The 26,887-nt window shown below is 48.9% G+C and overlaps 1 protein-coding gene across 1 annotated transcript in view; it reads right to left on the bottom strand.

Annotated features, from left to right (window-relative positions):
• Nucleotides 1–26,887, bottom strand: part of Kif13b (kinesin family member 13B) — a 158,291-nt gene continuing 131,404 nt past the window's right edge. Inside the window, exons 37-40 of the mRNA XM_026398857.2 lie at nucleotides 23,288–23,421; nucleotides 9,246–9,308; nucleotides 6,005–6,761; nucleotides 1–3,469 (exon numbers count right to left, since the gene is read on the bottom strand). Of these exons, the coding sequence (XP_026254642.2) occupies nucleotides 3,204–3,469; nucleotides 6,005–6,761; nucleotides 9,246–9,308; nucleotides 23,288–23,421 (1,220 nt within the window). The 3' untranslated portion in view covers nucleotides 1–3,203. The remainder of the gene's footprint in view (nucleotides 3,470–6,004; nucleotides 6,762–9,245; nucleotides 9,309–23,287; nucleotides 23,422–26,887) is intronic.

Genomic DNA, 26,887 nt, shown 5'->3' with positions numbered 1-26,887 from the left:
CAAGGCAAGAAGTCATTGGCTTTATTCAGAAGCTGCTGGTCATTTGATGGGAAGGCATATATGGTACAGAGTTACAGCGTTTAGTTCACCACACAGAGGAATCATTAAAATCTTTACAATTCATTACAGTCTTTGGATTTTTTTTTAACTCCCATTTAATGTGTACCAAATCACTATAATCCCCAAATCAAATCACTTCTCTGTGTGAATTCAAGATATTTACAAAATCCACACAGAGAAGCTGTTCAGACTCTCCCAACACCAGTAGCGTGTGCAGCTCACCAGGGCACCAGGCCTTTCAGAGAGAAAGAGGCTTTGGGTACAGTTGTTGTGGGGGTGCACCCCAGGGAAAGGCACTACAGATGGCCCCGCCACCTCAGTGCCTCCTGTCTAAGGTGGCATGGGGCTGATGGCACCAGAAGCATCAAAATACGCTCCACACCCTGTAGCCTCCGCAGACAGGGCGCCTAAGCAAGGACAACTCGAACCCAGAACCTCCTGCTTCATGTACAGACAATGCTTAAGCCCAAGGGAGAAAAGACCAGGAGTGAAGGGGACATGGACACCTCTAGGCCTTCCCAGGAACCCAGATACACACCTTCCCTGTCCCTCCACTGCCCAGCACTTCAGTGACCATCCCTACTGCACACCCTTGTTTCTCCAGCCACAAGTTAGTGTTAATCTACGCCAAAGAGCAAGAGGAAAGACTAAACCTGAGCAGGCCTCACCCAGCGCCTGCGCAGCTCGCCTAGCGGGAGACAGGGCTGCCCAGGAAGCCAAGGGTAGCAGAAGTGCTGAGAGCCTCCCACAGGGAGCAGCTAGTGCCTCCCTCTGCCCTAGGGGATGAGTAGGTTCAGTGCAGGAAGGACCCAGGGGCAAGCTGCGGGCAAGGCCCAGTGGGGTGCTGTCCACCAGCCTCCCCTCCAGCGGTGCTGTCCTTCCAGAGGCCCACATCCTGCCCTCGGGGCAGGGGCAACAGAGGCACGCCCTGCGCCCCCTCAGCTATGGACACAGACACTCACAACACCAATAGGACCAACTCCTCACAGGCTCACGAGACCCCAAGCACAAGACCCTAAGCTGGAAGAAAACTCCAGCCAAGAGCGCAGAGAGGTCTCCACACCCCAGCACACGCCTGTCCCCGCAGGCCTGCTCAGGCCTGTGAACAAGGCTGGAAAGGAGGCTGAGCTCACTGCACCAGGTAGGGGATGCCCCTGGGAGATGGGGAGAAGAGGCCTGGGAGAGAGAAGGTGTCCCGCACTCTGCAGGACAAGGACGAGGAGCCTGAGCCATGTTGGTCAAGCCTCCCGGCTCCTGCGCTCCTGCTCACAAGCTCTTCAAGTCGATGATCCCTTTTTATCCTCCTCCACTTTAAAGGCCCAGAATGATGAAGAGCAGCACCAGGTTCCCCTCCCGGGCCTATGACCACGGCTCCAGCAGGCCCTGCCCGACTCCCACCTCCAGCTTTCTCTCCTGGGGCTCCCGGGGCTTGGCCTGCCCGAGGGAGGGGCTGGTCCCTGCCCAACAGCCACACAGGGGACACTGACTCCAACTGAACCAGACTCCAGAAGAGCCATGCTGCGCAGGAGGGAAAGGAGAAAAGCCAGGCAGAATCCACAGCCCACAGTGTCCCCAAAACAGGAAGGGAAGGCCGCTGGTCAATGCCTGCCTCAGGATGGAGGCTCCCTCCAGTCATGCTGTCCCAGAAAGGGGCAGACCAGATCCCCTTGGCAGGGCCTTGGCCAGCCCTGACCCCTCACAATGCCCGCTCACAAGGGGGGATCATGAAGACGCCAGCCCCAGGACGGGCCTGTGCAGACACAGGCTGGACGCTGACCCTGCCTGAGGGACTGCTCCGGCCTGAGCCTGTTCCTGGCCGTCCCCTGGTGGTCAGAGTGCCCTGGGTTAATTGTCCTGGCCTCTGGCACCATGTGCTGCCCATGCTGGCCAGAGTAATGCAGGGGGGCCAGCTCAGGCTTGGTGGCCCCATCTGGAGATAAGGTCTAGCACTGCTTCTCATAAGGGGCTTCAAACCTCTTTAGAACCGGATTCCTCACCAAAAACTTCCGCGATGGTTTTTCCAAGAACCAAACCCAGCCGCCAGGAGTGCCCAGTGCAAACTCCAGCCCAGAGGTGCCCAGTGCAAACTCCAGCCCTGAGCTGGGGTCGGTGGGCAAGTTGGGGCTGCTGGAGACAAGACAGTTTGGGGGTGTCCTCCACCCACCGGGACCAGGCCTGGCCCAGTTTTGTGCGCGCGCACACACACACACACACACACACACACACACACACACTCTCAACACAGCTGACACGAAAGGCCCCAGGATGAGAAGCCTCCCGTCTGGCAGGGAGGGGAGCCACCCCTGGGGAGGCTGTGGGCCTGGGAGGGCAACCGGCCTCTCCCTCCCCAGGCCGCCTGCCGCCAGGTGGAGGAAGTTAAAATGCCACCGCGCACCAGCGAGGGGGGTGCCCCTCTGTGCTCCTCCCCTGTCCCCTGTCATCGTGGACAAAGGCCACCAACAAACACGTGTGTGCAGGACACACACACACGTCTCCCCCAGGAAGCGCTGCCCAGGCAGGAGGACCAGAAAGGCCAGGGCACTCAGGAAGGCTCAGCACCAGCCCAGGCAGAGGGCGATTGAGCTCGCAATGATTTCAGATTTTAAAAATAAATATAAATAAATATATCCCAAGCATCCGGTTAGGAGAATCAATGGCAAACAGAAGACCTTCCAGCCAGGTCTAGAAGCCAGGGCTCCCAGAGACCCTGCCGGACGCCCTCCGCCGCGCCCCTGGCCCTGACGGGACTTGTCCCCTGCGGGGAGGCGGGACAGGGACAGCCAGGCCCACGGGAGCCCCGCAGGTGCTGGGAAAGTCACTCCTTAAATTAAGGCGTCAGGGTGCCGGAAGAGAGGGGAAGACCCTGGGGGGTGCCCCAGGCAGGCGGAGTGCCCGGGCCTCCCACGGGGGTCCCACCACCCGGGCTCCACACTTCCCACCCGCCACCGGGAGGCACAGCTGGGGGCCTCCTCGGCCACGGACGACAGGGAGAAGCCAAGCTTCCAGGGCCGGGAGGACAGGGAACGGGCAGTCACCAGCCCTGTGTCGTGCAAAGAGCACTCCTCAGCCTGCTTGGGGAGGTCCCCAGGCGTCACAGGGGGGGCTCGGCAGCTCCCTGGGTGTCTGCCTCGGGAGGCGGTGGCTCAGCTGGCCCAGGACTTCCGGTTCTCGGGGTTCTTGTGGGCCCTGTCGGCCTTGGCCAGAGCGGCCGTCAGCGAGGCCAGGTTGCTGGCGGAGCCCGAGAGGGTGGCGCTCCGGCGGGCCTCGGGGGCGCCCTGCGGCCGGAGCCCCGAGCTGCGCCTGCGCCCAGCCCCCGCAGCCCTGCGCACGCGCCCGGGCCTCACCAGCAGCCCGTAGCCCGGGTTGCACTTGAAGTACTGCTTCCCACCAATGGAGCCGTCATTCTTTCCTGCAAGGGAAAGGAAAAGGTGGCATCAAAAAGGGGCGCCCTGTCACCTCCCTTGCTGTGTACCCCAGATTGCCTCTGTGCCTGGTACCAACCGCTCAGGCCCTGCTTGGTCCAGCAGAAACCAGGGCATGGGGTGACCATTGCCCGGGCAGCGAGCAGTGGTCACCAGAGCTGGCTTCCCTCAGCCCCGTGGCCTTGGGCGACAAGCCCTGCAGAGGAGGTGGGGAGACGCAGGCGCAGACACCTGCCACAGCAGAGCGGGCTCGGCCACTCCAGGGGCACAGGTCACTTCACTGAGTGAGCAGAGCAGGCTGTGGCCGGCGGCACTGGGAAGACTCAGCCCTGACTCCACAGGGGGGGACCCACAGACGCCACGCCTCATGTGCCCAGAAGGGACAAGGGGGACAAAGGTTTCCTTGTGAGGGCCAACAAAACACATCTAAGAGGAGGTGCAGGGCGGGGTCTGTGGCCGGAGGAGCGAGAACCCTGCAGCAGGACCAGCAGCAGCCTTCCTGGCCACCGCAGCAGCTGGCTCGGCCAGCACAGCAGCCCCCACACTCTGCTTGGGGACAGCTCCTCGCTACTTCTTTCCCCTGCTCTTCCACATCCTTTCCACTCTCCAGTGCTGGAGCTGGTTTGCCTGTCTGCCCATCTGCCAGGCCCTGGGCCTCTCAGGGGGACGCCCAGGCCTGGCCTGCAACTAACATGTGCATCCAAAGCAGAGTCCTTGCAAGTCAGTCAGTGACCCCTTATCTAGCCTGTCGTCACACCTGAGCGGTCATCCCTGTCTCTCCTGAGGGCCACCCAGCCCTCTGGCTGTGGTCCCACCTGCCCTGACAGGGGGCCCTCTCGGCCTGGGATGGCCACAACCTCTGCTCCACATCCTCTCTCCAAGCCACACTCTGTTCACACCCTCCAAAGCAGGGACACAGAATCCATGGTGTCAGTGGCCGGCCTTCAAGCCTGGCCCTGCCTTGAGGTTCACACACTCGGGCCCTTGGCTACAACTGCCCTGCCTGACCAAAGGCCACCTTCCCACCTTTCTCCTCTGTTCATCCATTTGGTTTTCCTGCTTAGTATAAAATACCCTCTACACCCACCCTCCTCACCCCTTAGTACATTTTATTTTCTTCATAGCATTTATTACTATCAAATTTTTTGTTTACTTGGTAATTTTATCCCCTCTAAATCCCCTCCTGAGTTGCAAGCCCAGCAACTCAGGAGGCTGAGGCAGGAGGATCATAAGTTCGAGGCCAGGTGACCTAAAGCAACTTAGACCTTTACTCAAAATAAGAAATACAAAAGGCCGAGGTGAAAGTGTCCCAAGTTTAATCCCTGGAACAAAATAAATAAAATCTTTTAAAAAATACAAGTCCAGTTATATCAGGGGCTTTGTTCTGTTCACCAAGGTATGTTTGGAATCTAGCAACTTGAATACAGTATGTGTTACTAGTCATAGATGAATTATTTGCTAATACCCTTTTAATCCTTGTTTTGTTGTTTTTTGGGTACTGGGGATTGAACTCAGGGGTACTTGACCACTGAGCCACATCCCCAGCCCGATTTTGTATTTTAGAGACAGGGTCTCACGGAGTTGCTTAGCACCTCACTTTTGCTGAGGCTGACTTTGAACTCGTGATCCTCCTGCCTCAGCCTCTTGAGCTGTTGAGATTACAGGTATATGCCACCGTGCTCAGCACGTGTACACTTTAAATGGGTAGAGCTTATAATATATGAATTGCTTCCCAATAAAGCTGTTTTAAAACAATACTGAGGGCTGTAGCTCAGTGGCAGAGCACTTGCCTAGCATGTGTGAGGCACTGGGTTCGATCCTCAGCACCACATAAAAATAAACAAAGGCATCTGTCCATCTACAACTATAAAAAGTAAAAAAGTTAAAAAAAATAATATTGAAAAAACTTTTGAAGGACAAATATACCCTCAAGTCTTGCCCCTGTTCTTCTCATTACTTCTAAGATCTGACACTCAATCACATGATCCAAGAGGCTGCAGCAGATCACAGGTCCCCTCGTCACCTCACCCAGAGCTCCCAACCTGCGGACTGAGGCCAGGAAGTCCAAGGAATAGCCAAGAGAACCCAGGAACCAATGAGGGCAGGGGCTTACGCCCTGAGCCCAAGCTACCCTTCTATTTCAAAAGCAGGCGCTTCTGTAACTTAAAAAAAAAAAAAAGTGCTGGGTGCGGTGGCATGCACCCTAGTCTCTGCTACTCAGAGGCTGAGATAGAGGGTCACCTGAAGACACCAGGGCAACACCTGAGACCCTGTCTCAAACAAAAAAAGCATTTAAAACCATTACTAAATCTATAGTAGCTTTCAGTGACAATCTTGGGTTTCTTAGAAAGTTCAAAGTTAAACAAGAAAACTTAACTCATCTACTGAAGAGTCCTGGTTTTGAGAAGCCACAGCTGGGAGACTCAGCCAGGTTGTGCCCTGGGAACCCAGCACCCCCGCAGTGCCACCTCATGTGGAGCTGCCTCCCTGTCCCCACTGGCCACCCTCCAGGGACCACTTACCTGACGGAAGGTCCAGCTCCACACCAATCCATGTCCCCTCCTGGAAATCAGCAGGCCCGACGTACCTCACGATGCCTGTCTTGTTGGTGCCCACAGCAACGTACTCCCCCTCTTTGAGCCACTCGGGGACTTCACTGGTATCCTCAGAATCAGAGGCCACTTCTGGTGTCCCCAGGGCCTGCCCCCCAGTGTCACCAGACCCTACTGTGGCAAGCAGGTCCTCCTGGATCCCAGAGCCACCGCCCAGCATGCATGTGAACGACTTCAGCTCCGAGGTCCGCACCTTCTGGATTCTGAACGGGGACACAGGTGCCAACGGTGGGGGGTCAGGGAGCAACAGGGCCTTGGAGGTCTCAGGGTCCCTGCTGGGGGCAGGCGGGGGAGGCTGGGCAGCAGGCTCCTCTCGTCCAGGTGGGTGGCTCTGCGCACAGGAGGGAAAGGCCAGCCCAGCCTCCGGGGCAGCCTGGCTGGGCGCTGGTGGAGAGCCAGGCGTCTGGCCAGCAGGGACAGCAACATCCAGGCCCAGGCAGAGTGCATCGGACAGGGTGGCAGTGGAGACACTGTGAGAGAAGTAGCCGCTGGAGGCCTCACTCAGGGGGCTGGGGGGGCCGTCCTGCCCTTCCGGGACCTGGGTGACCACAGCGGCGGGCGGTGGGGAAGGCACTTTGGCTGGTTTCTCGGAGCTCTTCGCCCCAGGGGCTGCCGTCTGCGCCGCAATCTCAGAGGCCACACCAGGCCCAAGGCTGCCATGCGGGGCCTGTAGCAGGAGGGAAGCACCACTGAGAACTGCAGGTGGCACGTGCCCAACACAAGCCCGGGGAGCAGCCCCCCAGGGAACAGGCCTGGCTCTGGGTAGGACAGCCCTGGCCACAGTGCAGCCTGAGTCTAACGTGACCCTGGTCTTGCACACAACTACTCCAGGTGTGCACAGCACTGATGCTGGGGAGAGCACTGAGCAACACGGCAAAGGCCCGTCCCTTGCACCCTTAGGTAAACACAGATGCCCATCCCTGCCACCCAGAGGCAGGGCAGGAGGCAAAGCCCCTGGCCTCAAAGAGCAGCACACTAAAACCCTGCTGCCCCGTCATGGCCTCTGTGGCCTCCCACACTCAGTGGCAACCGGGACACTGTGGAAACAGACCCTCCCACCACCAGCCTCGAGAGGCGACAGGAGAAGCACTGAAGAGGCCAGAGAGCACTTTCCCAGCAAAGTCCAAGTGATGACCTCATCGGAGGGTCTGAAAGTGCTCAGCAGTGCGGCACCAGGAGGGGCTGACCCTGGCTGGGGTGGAGGGGGTCCAGGGGACGAGGGGGACAGAGTCGGCCTGCGGCCTGCCCTTTCTTCTAGAAGCTGTTTTTCTGGCTGCTGTAGAAGCCAGGGCCAGTCGGGGCTCAGGGACCTCTAATCCTGGAACAAAGACCAGAGGAGCCACTGGAGGACAGAGCTGCTGGTGGCTGGGCCAGCCTCTTCTCTTCACATGGCTCCCGGAGTCCCCAGCAGAGGACACACACAGAGCCAGGTCTCACAGGGGGGACAACAGCCACCACTTGTCCAAACCCCAGTTTCCGAGCTACGCGAGGTGCCTGGTCTGTGACTGAAGCCCTGGCAGGAACGGCGGTGCTGGGGAGAAGGCGGATGGGGCGAGCTGGGTGGGGTGGGATGCTGTTCAGAAAAAGAAATATGTTTTCCAATATTTATGGAAAATTATTTATATTACAGGAACGGTCATTCCCCATTTGAAACACAGGATTTATTTGAACTGGGAAACGGCTGAGATCTATAAGTCTCTTACAGTTACTTGGCTTAACTCAGCAATTTGATAAATCACGCATTTTCCCCTGGATTGTCATTTATATTCCTGTTTCCAGGGGCCTTCTCTCCCCACAAGGCACACTTTCAGGGGATGAAATTAACGGCACCTCCTGAGATTAACAGCCCATTTTTGTGATGGATCTCTGGGCTGCAAAATTTACTCAATCCAATAGATCAATAACTGTCACCGTCATAAATACTCTAAAAGATTAGGCAATCCTTCAATCATTTTTCTTTTGCAACTTGTACATGTTTTATTTATTCTTCTGTATTTTAGTTTTAACATAAGTGACCAAGTGGGGAAGAATACGCAGACTAGAGGAGGGCAGAGCCTCAACAGCTCCACCCCTGGCTGCTCAGGGCCAGCGGGGGGCCTGGGGTGGTCCAGGCTGGTCCAGAGATGCTGCCATAGTTTGCAGGTGTCACCTCAACGGTGCCACAGGCATCACTGAGGAAGGACAGGCAGGAATGTAGCACGTGCACTCTACCCCTTGGCCAGCAAGGCTGAAGGGTCGTCCAGGCCCCGAGAAGGGAAAGGAGCTGGAGGTGAAGCGACAACAAGAGACCAGAGAGGGCAGAGGTGGCCCACTGCGCCCCAGCCCCCCGGCCCCCGGCCCACAGCACTTCTCCACTGGACCCGGTGGGTGGGTGACTGGAAACCTAGCTGCCACCTCTTGATTTTACCCTGACCATTAAGAGAGGCATTTCCAGAAACTTCTGTGAAGGCCGAGCTGAAAGAGCCGCCAGAGGCTCTGTGGGAGCTGGGTGGGTGGCTGTCCTCACCACAAGGCCCTGCTCTCCCTCCACGGGCTGGGCAGAATGACCGCTGCACTCCCAGGGAGAGGACACTGGGCACGTCCCCGGGGAGAGTCATGACACCCACAAGCAGTGGAGTGAGAGGGCCTTAGAGCATGAGGGGTGCCGGGAGGCGTGAAGCATCTCTCCAATTACGGGGCCTTTTTGGCTGTTCTAATAAATAACATTTCCCCATGAAGATGGAGCATCTCCTAAGAGAACGACGGCACAGTGGGGAAAGCAGCTTCTCGGCTCCGCAGATCCCAGGTGCTGCTGATCTGTGGGAGACCGTGAGACTGCTTCCTCCAGCTTAGCATCCGTGTCTGCACGCTGCTACCCTGAATCAGAACGGAATGTAAAACTAAGAACTAAGCCAACACTGAGAAGAAGGAGACTGTTCTGCTTATAGAACCCCCTCCGCCTAGCAGTGGGCTACTGCAGCCCAGACGGCACCAGCAGCCACACGATTAGCAGGGTGGAAACAGAAGGGGCCACAGAGGGAGAAGCAGTCACCTGCACTGTGGTTCACTATCAAAACAGGAACGAGAGGAACAAAGGGCAGGTGTGCATCAAACAGTGCTAGTGTCGGGGCCACCCACAGCAGCTGGGGCAGCCCCAACCCGAGCCACTCACCTCCTCTGTCCTGGTGACCAGGGCATCGGCGAAGGCTGGCTGCACCAGGATCCGAGGCACCAGCTGAGGAGACAAGCATGCTGTGAGGGGGCTGGACAAGGGGGACCACTGGCGCAAGTCTTCCCTGGACAGCGGAACGCCATCAGAGGGCCCCTGGGAGAACCTTCACAACCCTTGGGAACTTCACACACCTGGCCAGCCAGGTGCATGGTGCCAGGGCTCCAGGCCACAGAGGAAGCAACTAAGCCAGCGAGGGCCGCCAGCCAGCACACAGGCTTGAGCGCCCCAGCAGACACAGCATGACCAAGGACTGTGCTGGGCAGACACGTGGCGTGAGACTTTGCATGGAGAAGTAACCAGGTCAGGAAAGACCCAGAAAGACTGCGGGCAGGAGCTGGAAGCTGCCCCACACGGGATGGCCAGGGAGAACTCATGGACACATGCGTCAAGAAAGCAGGAGAAGGGAGCCAGTCTCTCTGAAGCAGAGAGAGCAGGGGTGACCACAGGAGGCCTTAGGTGCCTGAAACTAACCCACCTAGGTGACAAAAGGGGGTCACCCGATTCCTGAGCAAAGCAAGCAGAAGACACTGAATGTCAGGCTAATCTGGCAGTGGAATGCAAACTGACCAAAGAAGCATTTAAAGTCCAAAGAGAAGATCAGTAACCAGGGTCCCCAGCAGAGCAGGTGTGAGGCGAGAGTCTGAACTAACAGACACAAGCAACACACAAGAAAGGACGTGGTCACCATGGACACATGATCCAAGGACATACAGAACGAAGATCAAAAAATAACAAGAGCCAGGATAAGGAGAAGGAAGCCAGGAGGAAGAAATGGAAACGAACGGTCACTTTGCACCTGCTGGGTTTAAAACACAGTGGGACCACGAGGAAAGGAGTTGATGATTTGTCTCGGGAAGAAACCAGGCTCCACCATTCCTGCCTTAGCTGCTCACCAGCCTCTGGTTCCTCCCAGGTCCCCCAAGGTGCTCCAAGGTGCTGGACGGAGCCAGCTCTGCATGCTAAGCCCTCAAGAGGGGCCGTCCTGGCAGGGTGGGTGCAGACAGGCTAATGACCGCAGGTCCCGCTCCCCTACAGAGTCCACCTGTAAGCCTTCCTGTTCTTCCCTAAGCCATCCAGGTGCTCTGGCTCCTGTGTGTCCTGGGGCCCTGAGGCACCCACAAGGTCGGGACTGACTACAGGCCCAATGGCCTAAGCAATGCCCGACTTCCCTCTGCCTAAGCTGAAACTTGCCTGAAGGGAGAGGAGCCTTCCTGGACCAAGACGGTCCACTCAGCAGGTGTTAATCGCGTCCACAGCCACGACACAGCCACACGTGGCAAAGGGTGCCCCTCCTGCCACGGGCAGACGTGGACGAGCAGAGGTACTGGGAACTGATTCTGCTAAAGGGTTTGAGGGAGGGCACAGAAGAGAGGGGGTCCAGGAGACCACAGAGATATAGCTCAGAGGGTGGAAGGACACCATAAGCACACACACTCTACCCAGCAGACACTGGGGTGCTACCACGGCGGGGAAAGGCAGGAGAGGGGCTCAGAGGCGTGTTTCAGAAAGGTGGAGGGGCAGGGTATCTGGCAGCAGGGCCATGCAGCTGCCTCCATTTCCTAACCATTCGGGGTCTGGCTGGTGACCCCACCCGTCTCCCCACACTCTGTTCCTCTCCCTCCCGCCCTGCCACCTGCCCACATGGACTCCCTGACAGACCAGAAAGCGTCCAGCATGCACCTTGCCCTCCAGCCACAGTCCTAGAGTGGGGGCTGCTGGCTCGGTGTTTAGTTTTTTCCCCACAAGTATCTAAGGTCCTCTGCAAACTGGAAGATAAATATTTAATACATACTTCTTAGTAAAGGCAAAGTAAAGTTTCTTATGCTCGAAATCTAAAATACTTAGATTCTTCAGTTAGATCTGACTTAAAATAGATAAAAGACTGTGGTTGATCATTTCCACCCAGGTGAAGCTTAGACCTTAAAGCACAAAAATATAGAAACCCTACTAAAGGTGAAATGGTGACAACCTAGGATGGAACTTTTCCTAAAATGACACTCCTTCCCCTTTAGAACAGAGCTTTGAAACACACTTTACACTCTTCCTTATGACTCAGGGTGACTATACAACCCAGGAGATAACTAATATCTGTTGAAATGAATTCAAGGACCAGACTGGATGTGACACTGGTTCTGACGCTCGACACAGATCTCCAGGGCTTGAATGCACAGGGCCTTGCACAGTGCCACCGGCAGCAAGGAGCCCAGCCAGGCCTGCACTGTCCAGCCTTGGCAGGGCGTGTGCACGCAGGCAGCAGGGATGCAAAGAACCTCTGAGTGGAAATGTCGAAAGCAGAAGGGATCCAAAGGACGGAATCATAGCTGGATGTGTCCTGAACACCTGCAGGGGTGGGGGGCGCAGACTGCCGGCCTGAGCAGCATGACAGGCAGGGGGCAGAAGAGGCCCAGTTTGTGAGACGTTCTGTGGACTCGGCTCAACCCTGGAAAAGCTCTCCTTCCTTCAGGTCTTGGGGAGGAAAGGCCTTCCCAGAATGACTAGCACTGGACAGAGGGCAGGAGGCCTGTGCGCTCTCAGGTGAATCTCTTGGGCAGCAGAGAGCCACCACAGGCCATGAAATGAAAGGGCAGTAAGACTGTGCTTCAGAGGTCAGCCCTGAGGAAGGAGACACTGGACACAGAGATCCATGAAGAGGCAGGTTCAGTGGCCCCACGGAGGGCTACTCAGACCTGCAGTTGGACAGTAAGAGGAAAAGGAAACAGAAATGGAAGTTCAGAGACAGAAGGCAATTAACACTCAAAACAACTGGTTGTGTTGGCAATTTGTTCAAGACAACACCCAGGGCGAGGGCGAGGGAGGAGAAGGCGGTATCTGCACACGTGCGGCTGGCAGTACTGGACCTTCCATGTTTGGCGATGGCCTCTGATGTGTCCAGCAACCTCTTTAAGGGCATCAGATAAGTCTGCGGAGTATGGAATCTTAACCATGCCATTTCCCCTTCACACATAAGAGCTCAAATGCTTGTTGTTTGCATTTTAATGCTCTTTACGCCTCTGTGCAGGCATCGCCTCTATTTCAGGAGCTCAAACATTTCAGATCATAAGTTCATTAATCCTTATGACACATCTGGTAACTATTAATAAAAATGACTGCAAAGTATTCTGCAGCTATAAATATCATAGAGAAGTCCCACGAGGGAAGCGAATATATTATCTACACTCCACACGACACAGTCGGCTCACAGAGCACTGCCTGCCGGAGCGACACACTCAAGAGATGGGACAAGGAGAGTCCTCCAGTGCCACCAAACCAACAGGCACACGGGGTACTGCTGGGGCTGCAGACAGCAGGCCCCACAGCAGACGCCTCAGAGACACTGCAGACAGTCACTTCCCGGGTCAGACCTCACGGTCTTTAAGCTCTGATTTCCACATCCCACACCAATACGGGCGTGTGGCTCCGAGTTTCATGACTTGGCATAAAGGCTGTTTTGGACCCCTCTGCCTAGAACAATAATGCCCTGGCATGACACAGACCACGTCCCCATGGCTGCACCCTGCCCTGCTCACCACCCTTCCCACTCCCAACTTTGCAATGCACTGCTTTTCCGACCCAGTCCACCTGGTGAACATCTCTTCACCTGCAAGTCTCAGCTCAGGCATGACCCAGCCTTCCTGAAGGCAGGGAGAAGTGTGTGACAGCGTTGGCAGAATGTGCTACGTGTGTCTGTGTGTCTGCACCTGCTGCTCTCAGGGAGCCTCTCAACCCTGACCTCCGATGGCAGGAAGTAGGTCTCAAGTCTCCATCCAAATACAAGGCCCTCGCTGGATGCTTCGTGGATGAAGAAACCAGCATCTGCGTGATTACTTAACCAGTGACACAAAGAAGACGGAACTGCAGACAGAATGTGGGAGAAACAGATCTTCTGAAAATTGGACACAAGGTTAGGCAAAGGAGGGAAAAGTTGAATCGAAAAAAAATAATCACTTTAAAACTTTCCCAACACCGAATTTTCTGATGCATATTTTTTCTTGTTTGAAAATAAACCTTTCCAAATAATCACCCTTTACACTGAATTTGATCAGTTGTTAAATGTCATTTTTAATGGTACCTAAATTAATATAATCCTCTTTTTTGAAAAACACTAACCAGTGATTTAAATCCAATTATAGGAAATTCTTTCTATGATAAGAGATGTAATAGTTCATTTTTTGCTACAAATAATCAAGAACTAACCTATTATTTTCCTACTGCTAAAGTGAGAAAAAGAGAAGCAATAAAAGCAAGCAGTGCATATAACAAAACACTTTATGATCTTCAAAAATGTCCTGATAAAAGTAACACACAGTGGATAAAAATCTAACATACATAATTACCCAATGATCAAGACTTGGCAATAATCAATCGAAAGACACTTTTTGAAGGTTATGCTCCTTTTCAGAAGGAGCTGGGTGGTCCTGTGGAAGAAGGGAAAAGGCGGGCAGGTGGCTGGGGGCAGGTGGCTGGCTGGTGGAGCTTCCTGCCTGGCCCAGAGCCTGCTGGAGCCATGCCTAGGGACGGACCTTCAGTGCCTGGTACCCACCACTGCTTCCAGGAGCCAGGCTGACCCAGGTGGTGTGAGCCATGATGACACCACCACTTCTGTTCCTCCGGCAGCTGTGATTCTCATTTTAAAAGGGGAACCCAGCATTCTGATAGGTCAGCTTCTCATTGGTGAAAACCCGATCACTCTGGGGGATGTGCATCTGGAAGGTGGAGATCCCCATGAATTCTCTAGGCAATATTACCCGGCAGGCAGACTGGTGGCCACAGCTGGGTCTCTTTGGAGACACCATTACACTGCCTGCCCCTTGCCAATTTCAATCAGCACATCACAGTACAGATATGCCAGGCACAGGAAGGTGGCTTCAGATGCCTGACCACAACTGTAATCCCTCTGAGGCTTTTACACACTTTCACAGAGATTCCATTTCATCCTCTTTGAACTCAACTTCCACCCCACAGCCAGAGGGAGCTTTCCACAGACAGATGTGACCTTGTCGCTCTCTGCTCCCCAGCTGTCCATGAGCAGGCACTGCCCACGGGAACGAGTGCAACAAGGAAAAGTGAACAGGTCACACTGGCAGATTTTCACGGAGGGGCTGGTTCCTCCTTCAAATACTTAACTCATTTACTCTAGAATAATCACTTGGCCATTTTTAATTAAACAGCTGAGTTTTCCTTTGGTGTGGGGGTGGGTACTGGTGATTGAACCTAAAGGCTACATCCCTGAGCCCTTTTTATTTTGACACAGAGTCTCAAGTTGCCCAGGCTGGCCTTAAACTCGTGATCCTCCTGGCCTCACAAGTTGCTGGCACTACAGGTATGAGCCACAGCCCCTGGCTGAAATCTCTCAAGATCACATTTGTGCTTTAAATCTTGCTTTCTGAAACATAAATCTCAGTTCTGTCACTCACCAGGCTCTGTAACCTGATGAAGGTACTTAACCTATCTGAGTCTCAAGTGTCCTCAACAAGGGTGCCATCTTGATATGGCAGCCACTGGCAGCACATAGTAACTGACTTAAAACACAGCCAATGTGACTGAAGAAGTAAGTTTATTTTTTTGTTTAATTTTAATAAAATGCAAATTTTAAAACTGAAGTGCTTTTAAGTAGCTTTGGAATAGCTTGGGCATGTGGCTCTATCCACTTTTTCAACAGTAAATCTTATGAATTCTAATTGCAGATTAAGTATGTCCAAAGAAAATACAGCATCTGAATAGGAATGTGCCAGAAATGCAGAATACAAACCTAACTTACAGGCCTTTGTATCTCAATAGTTTTTTTTTTTTTAATTGACTATAGGTTGATATAATACTTCCTGATTAAAAAATCATATTGAAATTAATTTAACCTTTTTTCTTTTTAGGGTCTTAAATGAGTCTACTAGGAATTTTTAAATTACACATGGGGCCCATGTTATCTCTCTACTGGACAGTGTTGGCCAAACTGCACTGATACTAAGACTGTGTCTGAAATGCTTGGCACAGTTCTAGACACACAGTATATGCTCGGTACATTTGCGAAGCATTGTTATTACATAATTACTGAAATTTTATGTGCTATCTTTCAAGGTATTTCTTCTTCTTCCTTTTTAGATTTAAATTTATTTTTAAATGCTACATAATAAAAAAATTGTACTTATTTGTGGGGTATCTGGATATTTTGACACATGCATACATTTGTATACTGTGATTCAAGTTTAAACATGTCTTTCTTCCCAAACATTTACCATCTTTATGATGAAAACATTCAAACTCCTTTCTTCTGACTTTTTAAAATACGGAGTTACATCTATTTTGAAAGAGAGTGTAACATTGACTTCATCCAAAATGATGGTTATTAGTGTTTCCAGCGTCCATGAAGGATGAAGGGTGTTTCCTGAATCACGGAATATTTATTAATCTAAAAGCCTTAAAAACAAGGTCTAAATTCAGCCTGATTCCTGCTTGCTAATGTGCCCTGTAAGTTAAGAAATGGCTTTTACATCTTGAATGGTTGAAACTTAAAAGAAAAATCGTAACATGTAAGAATTATGTGAAATTCAAATTTCAGATTATAGTTTTTTTGGAATGCAACCAGACTTACTTGTTTAACTTTTTTTTTAAAAAGGTCTGCTGCGCAAGGCCTGTGTCCACTTCCCTTTGTTAGCTCCAGGACAAGACGATGCAGCATGCCCTGTCCAAGTACCTACACTGGTGGAGTTCAATCACAGGGGGAAAGCCCATCTGTATTATTTTTAAATTGACCTGAATGATTAAGGAAAGCAAAGGCTGGAAAACAAGGTGTCGCTGTGCTTTCCTGTTTCAGCTAGATGGTGGGCCTCGGTCACAGTGCAACGTGCTTCCTGCGTGCAGGGGAGGGCGAGTGCGCCCGTGGCCCACTTCCTCGTGGAAGCATCTCATGGAAACAGGTAGAAAACCACAGGACATCCTCTCCGCAGCCCCAGGGATGGGCAGGCTGCTGCCCTCTGCTCAGGGCCTTCCCCACATGCCACAGGAGGCTGCCCTGACCAGAGGGATACCAGAACAAAGACAGGCCGCAATAAGGCCAGCTTTTGACGGCAGAAATTAAATCTGACCATTAACTCTTTAATTCCCCAGATTAATCAACAACACCACTTAGAGCCCTGAACTTTGAAGCACATAAATAGCTTCCTGTGAACAGAGACTCCAGATACGTGAAAAAAGCTATCATGCCAAATTAATTCAATCTAACTAATTAGAGAGCAGGAAGTTCTTTCAATTATTTTATGTGCTGTCTGAGAAACACACTTGAATATGAGTGCAGATTTCATTAATTGCAGTTCATTATTTTCTAGATTCGTTACTAAACTTGCATCAGAAGGTCAAAGACAGCAATTTTGTCAGCTGCCACCTCTTTCCGTGCAATATCTTTGCATTTCTGGAACTCAGACAGAAATTGATTACAACCAGAACCAATCTCCATAAAAACAAGAATTCTAAGTCTTTATGAATATGCTAAAGCCAAAAGATTCTGTAGGTTATGAGAATCTTTGTTTTTAAAGGAAGGAACTGTTAACTTCAGCTTACAAGAAAAGATCCATGACCTTTTCAAATCAATCAGATAAAATACAAGTCCAGGAACACAGCAGCATCTTGACCCGAGAACCTGCTCATTTTAAAGAAATGTGAACAGACCTTCACCTTTCACTGGATTCCCGAGCTCACATGTCTGTGTACCTCGCGTGAAGAAGGGAACTGAACGTGTCGGCCTGAAAATGTCAAGGACACTCTGATTAAAAGTACCTCTGTGATAATAACCACTCTCTATCACACAACCTGTGCTTCTCTTCCACCTCATCTACCAGTGGGAATGCTAGGAGTGACTGGTGCATATGAGACCGCCTCCATCCTGAGTCCTTACCCAGGTTTTTATATTCTCAAAAATGTTTAGTATTAAAAAAACAGGAGTGGCAGAATCCCACAGGTATGTTTTAGAAAGCACTTTGCTGTCTATAAATCACTGTTGTTCTCGCCAGTTGTCACAGTTCTCTTTGTTAATTTCATGACTCTCATCCCTCTAGTGTGGTTAAATTGCCCTTCGGAGGCTCTATGCCTCCTAGGGTTGAAGAGCCCTGAATGCTTACATGGTCGGCTTCTGTCACTGCATGGATAAGCTATAAACAACTCCTTTAATCCTTCCGCATTGCTGATGACATCCTCTCACATAATTCCAACTGGTCACTGTATTTCAGCATGATACATACAGAACCACACACAGGATCTAAGTGTCATTGATAACACCAAAGAGAACCCCAGCGGGTCTGGATGTTTAAGGGAGACGGCATGGGCATCTTCACTGCCAGAACTGTCTCAGAGAAGGAGATTTAGGTCTCCAAACTAAATAGGGATAGAAACATTAAAAGGAAGTGTTATGGTTTCCGCCTCTAATATCCCCTGAGAAGCTCACGTGTTAGACAACAAAATGTTCGGAAGTAAAACAATTAGTTTATGAAAAGTGGTCATCTCAGCAGTGGATTAATCCATCCGATGGTTGGATCATTTGAGTGATGTACTGGATGGTAACTATAGGTAGGTGGGGCATGGCATGGCTGGAGGATGCAGTCACTGGGAGCGTGCCCTTGGGGACTATATCTTGTCCCTGGCTTCTTTCTCTCTCACCCTTCCATCATCTCAGGCTCAGAGCAATGAAGTCAGCCAGCCATGGGCTGAGACTCTGAAACCATGAGCCCAAAATGAACTTTTCCTCCTCCAAGTTGTTCCTGTCAGTATTCTGGTCACAGCAACAAAAAGCTGTAACACAGGAAGTCTTCTTAATTTTTTTCATCATAGGTGGGAAATGGAAAGAGAAATGGTTTTTAAAATGATGCACATGTTAATGAACATAATCTGTTTGGTTACCATGTACCGCCTCTGTGTATTCCCAAATCGTTTGAAGATTTTAGTTTTTTGTCCATTTCACATTATAAAACTTAAGTAATATTACTATTTATTTACTATCTCTAAGTCTTATTGATATTAATAATGATATTTATATGCTTCTGTACTATAGAATTAATTTCTTTGAGTCATATGCTCTGATTTGTATTCCCTCTCCCCAATAATGGGACTTGAACCAACCCAGGGGTGCTCTACCACTGAGCTACATTCCCAACCCTTTGTATTTTTTTTTTTTTATTGTGAGACAGTGTCTCACTAAGTTGCTGAGGCTGGCCTTAAAATTTCAATTCCCCTGCTTCAGCCTCCCAAGGTGCAAGATTACAGGTGTGCGCCACTGCACACACCCACTGATCTGCACTTGATGTTGTTCTCAACATCTAAATGTCTGGTCATGTTAATTTAAAGATCTTTTGTAGGGACCCCTGAAATGGGTGTAACAGGCATTAGCAGCAAGTAAAAGATCATCAGAACAGAGAGGAAGCCTCCAGTGCTGGTGAGTCTCACCAAGCTGCTGCTAAGGTGCATCGTTATGTGCATCAGCGTTTGTTTTGTTCTAGATGTCCTTGATTGTTGATGTCATCTGTGGCCTCTCCTTGCAGATGACAGGACTCTGCTTTAGTCCCTAATAATGTTCAACATTGGTGACTGGCATGCAGATGGGGAGCTTTAAAAGGTGTGCAGATGATAGCTAAAATGTTCTTTTAAAAACTCACAAGGATCCTGATATCCCAGGAATGTTAAAAATCAAAATGAAAATTTTAGAAATGAATCTGAAGTTCTTCATTTAGTATTTGTACACTTCAGTTAGACAACATAATAATAAAAGGGAAAAGGAACTACCTTGACGAGAGGAAAAATCGCCAAAAAATTCCGGCATCGTTAACTGACAAGAAGCACAAAGAACTGATGCTTCTTCCAAAAAGCAAACAAAAAAGGCATAATCATAGGCTACTTTGGTAAAAGTATATGATTTACATGAGAAAGACAGAGTTCCACTATTTTCAAGACCAAGAATAACTTGCTCCCTTCAGGGCTCCCCACCGTGCACAGGCCCTGACAAGACGCAGGGTGGGAGAGCACTTGTATCTGGAACAGCACAGACCTCTTGAGCTGCCCAGCCTGGAGGAGGCCCAGGAGAAGGAAAGACCACCTCGCCCCACCTCACCCGGACTCGGCAGAGAGCTCGGAGAAGACCTTGTTCAGCAAGCGGGAGGGGAGTACAATTTTTTTGTGAGAATCTCAAACTGTAGGCATCAAAAGTGCCCACTCAGAAGTGCCCAGTGAAGGAGACGATCACTAGAAACAAGCAGGGCAGGATGCGTCCAGCAGGCCACCAGCTCTCATGGCTCCTGTGCTTTCCACGGCACTCGCGGCTCAGTCTCTAAGATGACCAGGCAGGAGAGGCCTGGATGCTGTGAGAAGTCATTTCCACAGACACCGACTTCTCCCAGAGCTTCACCAGAGACTGTCAGTAAAATGAGGGGAACACGAGGGTCTTTGATCAGCTGATTCCCAAATGAAAAGCTAAAGTTTTTCTCTCCTTCAGGAACATTCTTTCTTTTTACAGTCCTGGATATTGAACCCAGCGATGATTCACCACTGAGCCACACCCCAGCCCTCTTTACCTTTTATTTTGAGACAGGATCTCTAAATTGCTGAGGCTGGCTTTGACCTTGTAATCCTCCTGCCTTGGCTTCCCAAGTTGCTGGGATTACAGACCGCGTGCCATCATGCCTGGCTGCCTTCAGGAATGAATATTCTTTAGTGACACTTCTATTGAAGAAAGTTTATAAACAGGTCTGGATGTCCCAAGCCCCCACTCAGCTGTGATTCTCTCACCTCTAATTGTAAACATGGTCCCTTCTATCACTGAATGCCACTGTTGTGCAGTCTGACATTGCAGTCTGTATACACGTCAATGGTGAGCCAACCAATACATACTGTGTGTCATACATGTCAGGCCCCAGCCAGCACAGGAAGCTCTGTCCTCAAGGTTTACATCAACAAACATATAAACCTAACCATAACTCCCAGTAAGAAGCAGAATCGATGGGACTGGGGCCATAGCTGAGTGGTAGAGCACTTGCCTAGCACGGGTAAGGTACTAGGTTCGATCCTCAGTGCCACATAAAAAATAAAATAAAATTTAAAAAAAGAAAAAGAATCAAGAGAATATAGTGCGTGTGTTTGGTGGAGGCTGTTTCAGTTTGGTGGTGAAGAGACACCACTGTAAACTATGCCTCCTTGAAATGGCTGCCGCTCTCCTGGCCCTGCAAGGACTCTGGAGAGAGCACTCCCAGCAGAAGGAAAGACAGGCACCAGAACCTGTGAGACAAAAAGGCACAGATACAATTCAGCAAGGAGACTGAAGAGAAGAAAGGAAATAACGATGAAAGATCAGGGCACCGGAGGATGTGTACCAACTGCAGAAGAACTTAGGTTCTATTCTGTTTCCAAGGAAGGTCTCAAGCTGGGGACTGATGTGTTTTCACAGCCTAAGCTGTGAAAGGCCATTGGCTACTTTGTATCACTATGGTAAAGCCATGGGGCGGAATGAGACCAAGAAAGAAAAAAATGCCCACACAGCGATGGCCACTGAACATCAGAGGCTTCATGGAAGAAACAGACCCAGGAAAGGCCAGAGAGGACGGGCAGAGGGCAGCAGGGCAGCTGAGAGCTTTATGCTAATGCAGTCAGGGATGCAGACAGAGACTGGGCTGGTGCTGCCAAGAAAAGGGAGTGGCATCTTCATAAACCAGAGGAAAGAGTTTGACCACTGGACATCTATCCTCATTCACACCAGCTTCAGTGCTATGTTTTCACATATTTATAAACTATGAAATATTTGCTCAAGGCCCATTCCCTCAATACCTTTGCTCATATGTGCTCAAAAAATAAATACACTTGAGTAAACGAACATAAATTGCTAATATTTCAATAACACATCTCAAGTGAACTTCTCGTCCTGGACATGACATACTGCAGTTCTCTTCCCATCACCAAAGATCTGTTTCTGACACGCTGCTGCTCTCCACGTCTCCAGTCGCCTACTGCCAGCACAGTGAGTGTACAAACAAGTTCCCACTGGCAGGTGCTCTGACATGCTACATCAAAAACTGAAAACAGGGGCTGGGGATGTGGCTCAAGCGGTGGCGCGCTCGCCTGACATGCGTGTGGCCCGGGTTCGATCCTCAGCACCACATACCAACAAAGATGTTGTGTCCGCCGAGAACTAAAAAATAAATATTAAAAAAATTCTCTCTCTCTCTCTCTCTCTCTCGCTCTCTCTCTCTCTCCTCTCACTCTCTCTTAAAAAAAAAAAAAACTGAAAACAGTTTAAAAATAATTGTGACCACAGTGGGCTGATCCCATGACTTTTAAAGTCATTCCAACTTCCTTCAACTTAGATTACCGCCTTCACTGAACAGCAACAGAAAAAAAAGTGGCTATTAAACTCCACATAAGCATCACCTCAGGGCTCATCAATACAGATCAGACAGTGTCCCCAGGTGGGCTGTGGGTCACCAGGGCAGTCTGAGAAAATGCATTTTTTTTGGAGGGTGGAGTGGACTGGGGATTGATCTCAGGGGCACTTGACCACTGAGCCACATCCCCAGCCCTATTTGGTATTTGATTTAGAGACAGGGTCTCACTGAGTTGCTTAGTGCCCCACTTTTGCTGAGGCTGGCTTTGAACTAGCAATCCTCCTGCTTCAGCCTCCTGAGCCGCTGGGATTTCAGGCATGTGCTACTGAGCCCAGCTGAGAAAATGCTTTTTTTTTTTTTTTTTTTTTTTTTTTTGGTAACTCAGACACTTCATGACCCTTAGTTCATGAAACACTGATGGGAAGTTAAGAGGAGACTAGCACACATGACAACAAACTATGGGGAGAGACACCTTTGCCTGCCCCGTCCCTCCCGTGGCCAGGAGTTCATATCAGTAACTAGCGAGCACTGTTATGTGCTGCAGTGAATATAGTTTAAACAATTCCAGAATCCCGACGTTTAAGTCTTTTCATTCACTCCATGTGTATTCTTACGTACATGCTTATATAATGCTAGATTGAAAAAATTACATATCTACACAGCAGTCTTATACAACCAACCCCACTTTCCTTGAATATGCCTTCATAAACTTAGAAAATTCTTGTAAATAGTTGAGTCTCAGACAACTACTGACCTGCATTTCTGCAACTGGAATGCATCAAAGAATATGGAGGGCTGGGGCTATAGCTCTGCAGCAGAGCACTTGTCTAGCATACATGAGGCACTGGGTTCGACCCTCAGCACCACATAAAAATAGACAAATAAAATAAAGGAGTTCTGTCCATTTACCACTACAAAAAAATTTTTTTTAAAAATGATATGGAAGTGCTGATGTCAAAACCACTCCCAATGATGGTACTTGTCCTGGTGCTTCCAAGTGAGTGTAAGTAAAACCTCGTTTATCACTTTCTGCTGAGCTAACACCTATGTAAGGCTAGAAACTGCATTTCCAAGGGTTCCCATTCGACATTACTGCATAAGAACAGCTTCCTGCATGTTTGGAAACCCTTTAACATTTTCTCCAACACTTATTCTAGGGCAAGGTAGAGCCACAAAAAGGAAATAAGTGATCACTTTTAAGTAAAAGAAGAGATTATCCACAGTAGAGGAAGCAGAGGTTGAAAGGGAAGGACAGTCATGACATAAAATTGTTTGAAAAGAGAAATGAAATCAAGAATTAAAAATAGAATTACATTTTCTACTTGGCAATACACAAACAACACTAAGTGCACTTCATAAATTTTACTATTGTTGCTCTAAGTGATATTACCATAAATCACATTAGTAGCGTACTTGGCATTTTTAAAAGCAGAAAGGATGGAGTGTGTCAATAAGTTTAAACAGCTCTGTTATCTCTGAAGAGAATGGAAGAGAAATTATCACAAGCTTTTACCAGGCTTGAAAGCCCAGTCTTAACGCCCCGTTTTGCTGTCCCTCTCCCTCTAGCTCCAGGGACAGAGTCACTCTTCAGCGACCTATCAGAAAACACACTGCTGCCTTCTCGATGCTTTTTACCTGATGTGCAAGGGGAGGTGGCTGTTTGCCCCTTCTGTCATCGCGGACAGGAAAAAGGGACTTCAGCAGCTTTGGCATCTGTGGCACCAGGGATTTTACTGGATTCAAGTAGGAGGCTGCTAGGCTACCAAGCCCTGTCAACAAGATTGAAAGGCACAAGATGAAACAAAACAATGACACAGACATTTCTTTCTTGCGAATTTGCCAAATATTATTTGTAAGAAAATCTAACAACATAAATTTTAAAAAGCATCCTTAAAAGACTAATATTAGAAAAAGAGAGTATCATCAGTTATCCTCAAACACATGGTGTTTCCACTACCAGTAAAAGAGCAGTAACTGGGGGCCTCTAGAAGGTTCTAATATTCAGTGCTCCTAATATGCAGTATCAGAAGGCAATCCACCTGAGTCCTTGTCAACAAATAACTTCTGCCCTAGAATCAAAGGGGGCTCAGCTTTTCAGTGACGTAACTGCCAACATACAGGTGTAAGTCTCCTTACAGACTTTAGGCTTTCAGTCCATGACTAAGTCCTACAGACTCAAGTTTCTCATCACTATTTACTAAAGAAAGATGATGAACTTGACCTTCAGGAGAACAGTGGTATTCAGTTATTTTTAAAAGAGAGAGAGGTCTGAACTATCTTCTTACCTGCTGTCAGCTACTAAAGGCTAGGCTGAGAGGTGCAGACGATACCTGTGATGTAGTAAGATTTCCTTCCCCTTACTAATTTATAGGAAAATCTACTCCAAATCCTAAATGTTAGAACACCATATCCACACAACAGCTTAAAAAGAGCAAGCAGCCACCTTGAAGAATAGACGTTTTCCCTGAACAGAGGTGCCCAGGGCACCCAGACCTCACTGCACACGAACCTTGAGGGCCCCAGGCTTCCTGGCCATGCGGTTGGTAAATGGGCTCATACAGCTGTGAAGTTTCCAAAGTTCACACAAAGTAGTGTAATGTTAGCTGTGAAAGCTCAGGACCTACCGTAATCACAAGAGCAACCTCTAAGAAGGTAAAGCAGAGATGGCTCCAGCACCAGGGGGTACATTACAATTGAACTTGGAAAAGTCAAATAATTTACAAGAATGCAAAAACAGAGGAGAGAAAAAAAAGAAAAGTAAGTTCAAGATACATAAAAAGCTACAAGAACTAATCATCTCAAGGCTGAGGGGAAATTTACAATTTGAGCTCTAACATTCTAGAGGGAGTATGATCCATAACCAATCAAAGGCTGAGAACCAATCAAAGGCTGCACATCTCACAAGAGATAAGGGGCGAAGGAGGTAGGAGCATAGGCAAGTCACACTGGTCATGGGTGGATGGAAATCAAGAGGTGGGTGTTTGCCAGCACATCACGTTACTTCTACATTTGTACCTTTGATAGTTTCCACAAAAAAAAAGAGTTTCTAAGTGAGACCAAAATAAAAACTTTAACACTGAAAAGAAACAAGGGGTTGTTAGTAAAAGACAGTTGCTGAAAGCACCAATGATGGATACGTGTCACCACAGAAGAAACTAAACCCAGAACAGAGTGGGACACGAGACCAAAGATGAGCAAAGCCCAACAGCAAACATGTCAATCAATTCAGACCTGCCTGCAAGTGTGAGCAAAGCACAACTACTTTAGGGAATTCAGATCTAGGGCGCACCATAACCCAGCAACTTCACTCCTAAGTATTTACTTCAGAAAAAATGTTCACATTGAGATTTGTACAAGAATAAGCATTCTTCTTAGTAGCCCCAAACTGGAAACACTTAAATGTTTGTGAGCAGGAAAAAATGATTAAAAACTGTGATAAGGGGTTGGGGTTGTAGCTTAGTGGTTGAGCGCTCGCCTCGCACTTGCGAGACCCTGGGTTCAATTCTTAGCACCACATAAAAATACATTAAATAAAATAAAGGTATTGTGTCCAACTACAACTAAAAAATAAATATTTAAAAAATTGTGATAAAGTCAATTGTGACTGTGAGATATTTCAGAAATAGAAGTTAATTACTGATGCCAGCAACAATATGTTAAGACAAACACGTGTGCTGAACAAAAGAGCCAGACGCATAGACAGTGCATACTCTATTTACGTGGAACTGCATAAGCAATCTCCAGCAGTCAGAACAGTGGCTGGCTACGGGGAGTGGGGCTAACTGGAACCATGCAAATTCCTAGACTTGAGCAGGGTGCAAGTTACACAGGTCAAACTCATTAACTATGACCCAAGTCGAGGAAACAGGAGTCTATAGAAATAAGAGCTTTTGTCTGATTTAGCAGCTTTTATAATCAAGTTCAAGGACACTAAAAAGATGGGTTTAACACATACACAGACAGGGAATATCAGCAGAGAAATCAAAACCAAAAAAAAATCAACAGTAAATGGAAATTCTACAGGAAAAGAACAATAGCAGAAATAAAAAATTCCCTGGATGTGCTCAAGAGAACACTGGAAATGGCAGAAGACATTATCCAACCAGAAGATATGAGATGAAAACATTTTAAAAAAGAGGAAGAAGAAGAGCAGAAGGAGGAGGAGGAGGAGGAACAACACCACCAGAGACTGTGAGCTCCACCCTCACCTAGGATCTCAGGAGGAGTGGAGATGGAAAGGGACAGGAAAGAAATTTTTAATGAAAACCAGCTAAAACTTTCTCAAACTTATTGAAAAACATCAACCCAAGAACACTGGTGAAACCCAAGCAAGGTAAATACTAAGAAAACTCTAACTAAGCAATTCATAGTACAACGCCAAAGACAAAGATATGGAGATATTCTGAAAAAACCAACTAAACACATGTGGGCAAGTGACACAAATGATAGCTGAATTCTCAGCATGGAGGGGCCTGGGAGAAGAGGTCTTGAAGCACTGAAAGAAAAAAGAGGTCTGAAGTGCTAAAAGAAAAAAGCCAGCAACCCAGAATTCTCTATCTGGTCAAAATAGCCTTTTTAAAAGGAAAAAGAAAAAAAAAACAGTGAAATAAAGACACTTAAGAGAGCTTTTCTCTTCAGGAGAACTACACTAAGAAGTACTACAGATATTCTTCAGGCTAAAGAAAAGTGAAATTGGACAAAAACAAGGTCTTCAGAAAGGGCTGAACAGGGCCACAAGCAACGGACATGGGGACACAGCAGATCGCCACCTGCCTCTATGCCCTCATCTCCTTCAACAACAAGTGGCTGCTTTAAAACAAAAAGAATACCATTGCCAAGTGCCTTTTATAACATCTGGAGACTGAAATATTCAAGAATCAAAATGAATTTAATTAGGAAATAAAAATACTCCCACATATACACAAATGAATCAGCATGCTAGTAACATGTTTCAAAGAATCAAAGAAATTTTAAAATATTCTGAGTAGAATAACAATGAAAGCACCAATTACACATGTGAATGACAGAAAGAAATTCTTAAAACCAAAGAAATAGAAAATAATAATAAACAAAATTAAAGCCCAAAGTTGGTTCTGTGAAATTATTGCTTCTGATAAACCTGTAGCAAAAGTATTTAGGAAACAGAAAAAAATTAACCATCAACAGAATAAAAAGAAGGAACTGCATGGGAGAGCCTACAAATCCTAAAAGAAGAGTAACGTGATGTGATTTTAT

This window comes from Urocitellus parryii, chromosome 14, assembly GCF_045843805.1.
Source record: "Urocitellus parryii isolate mUroPar1 chromosome 14, mUroPar1.hap1, whole genome shotgun sequence".
NCBI lineage: Eukaryota > Metazoa > Chordata > Mammalia > Rodentia > Sciuridae > Urocitellus > Urocitellus parryii.
This window is presented reverse-complemented; position numbering and strand designations above follow the sequence as displayed.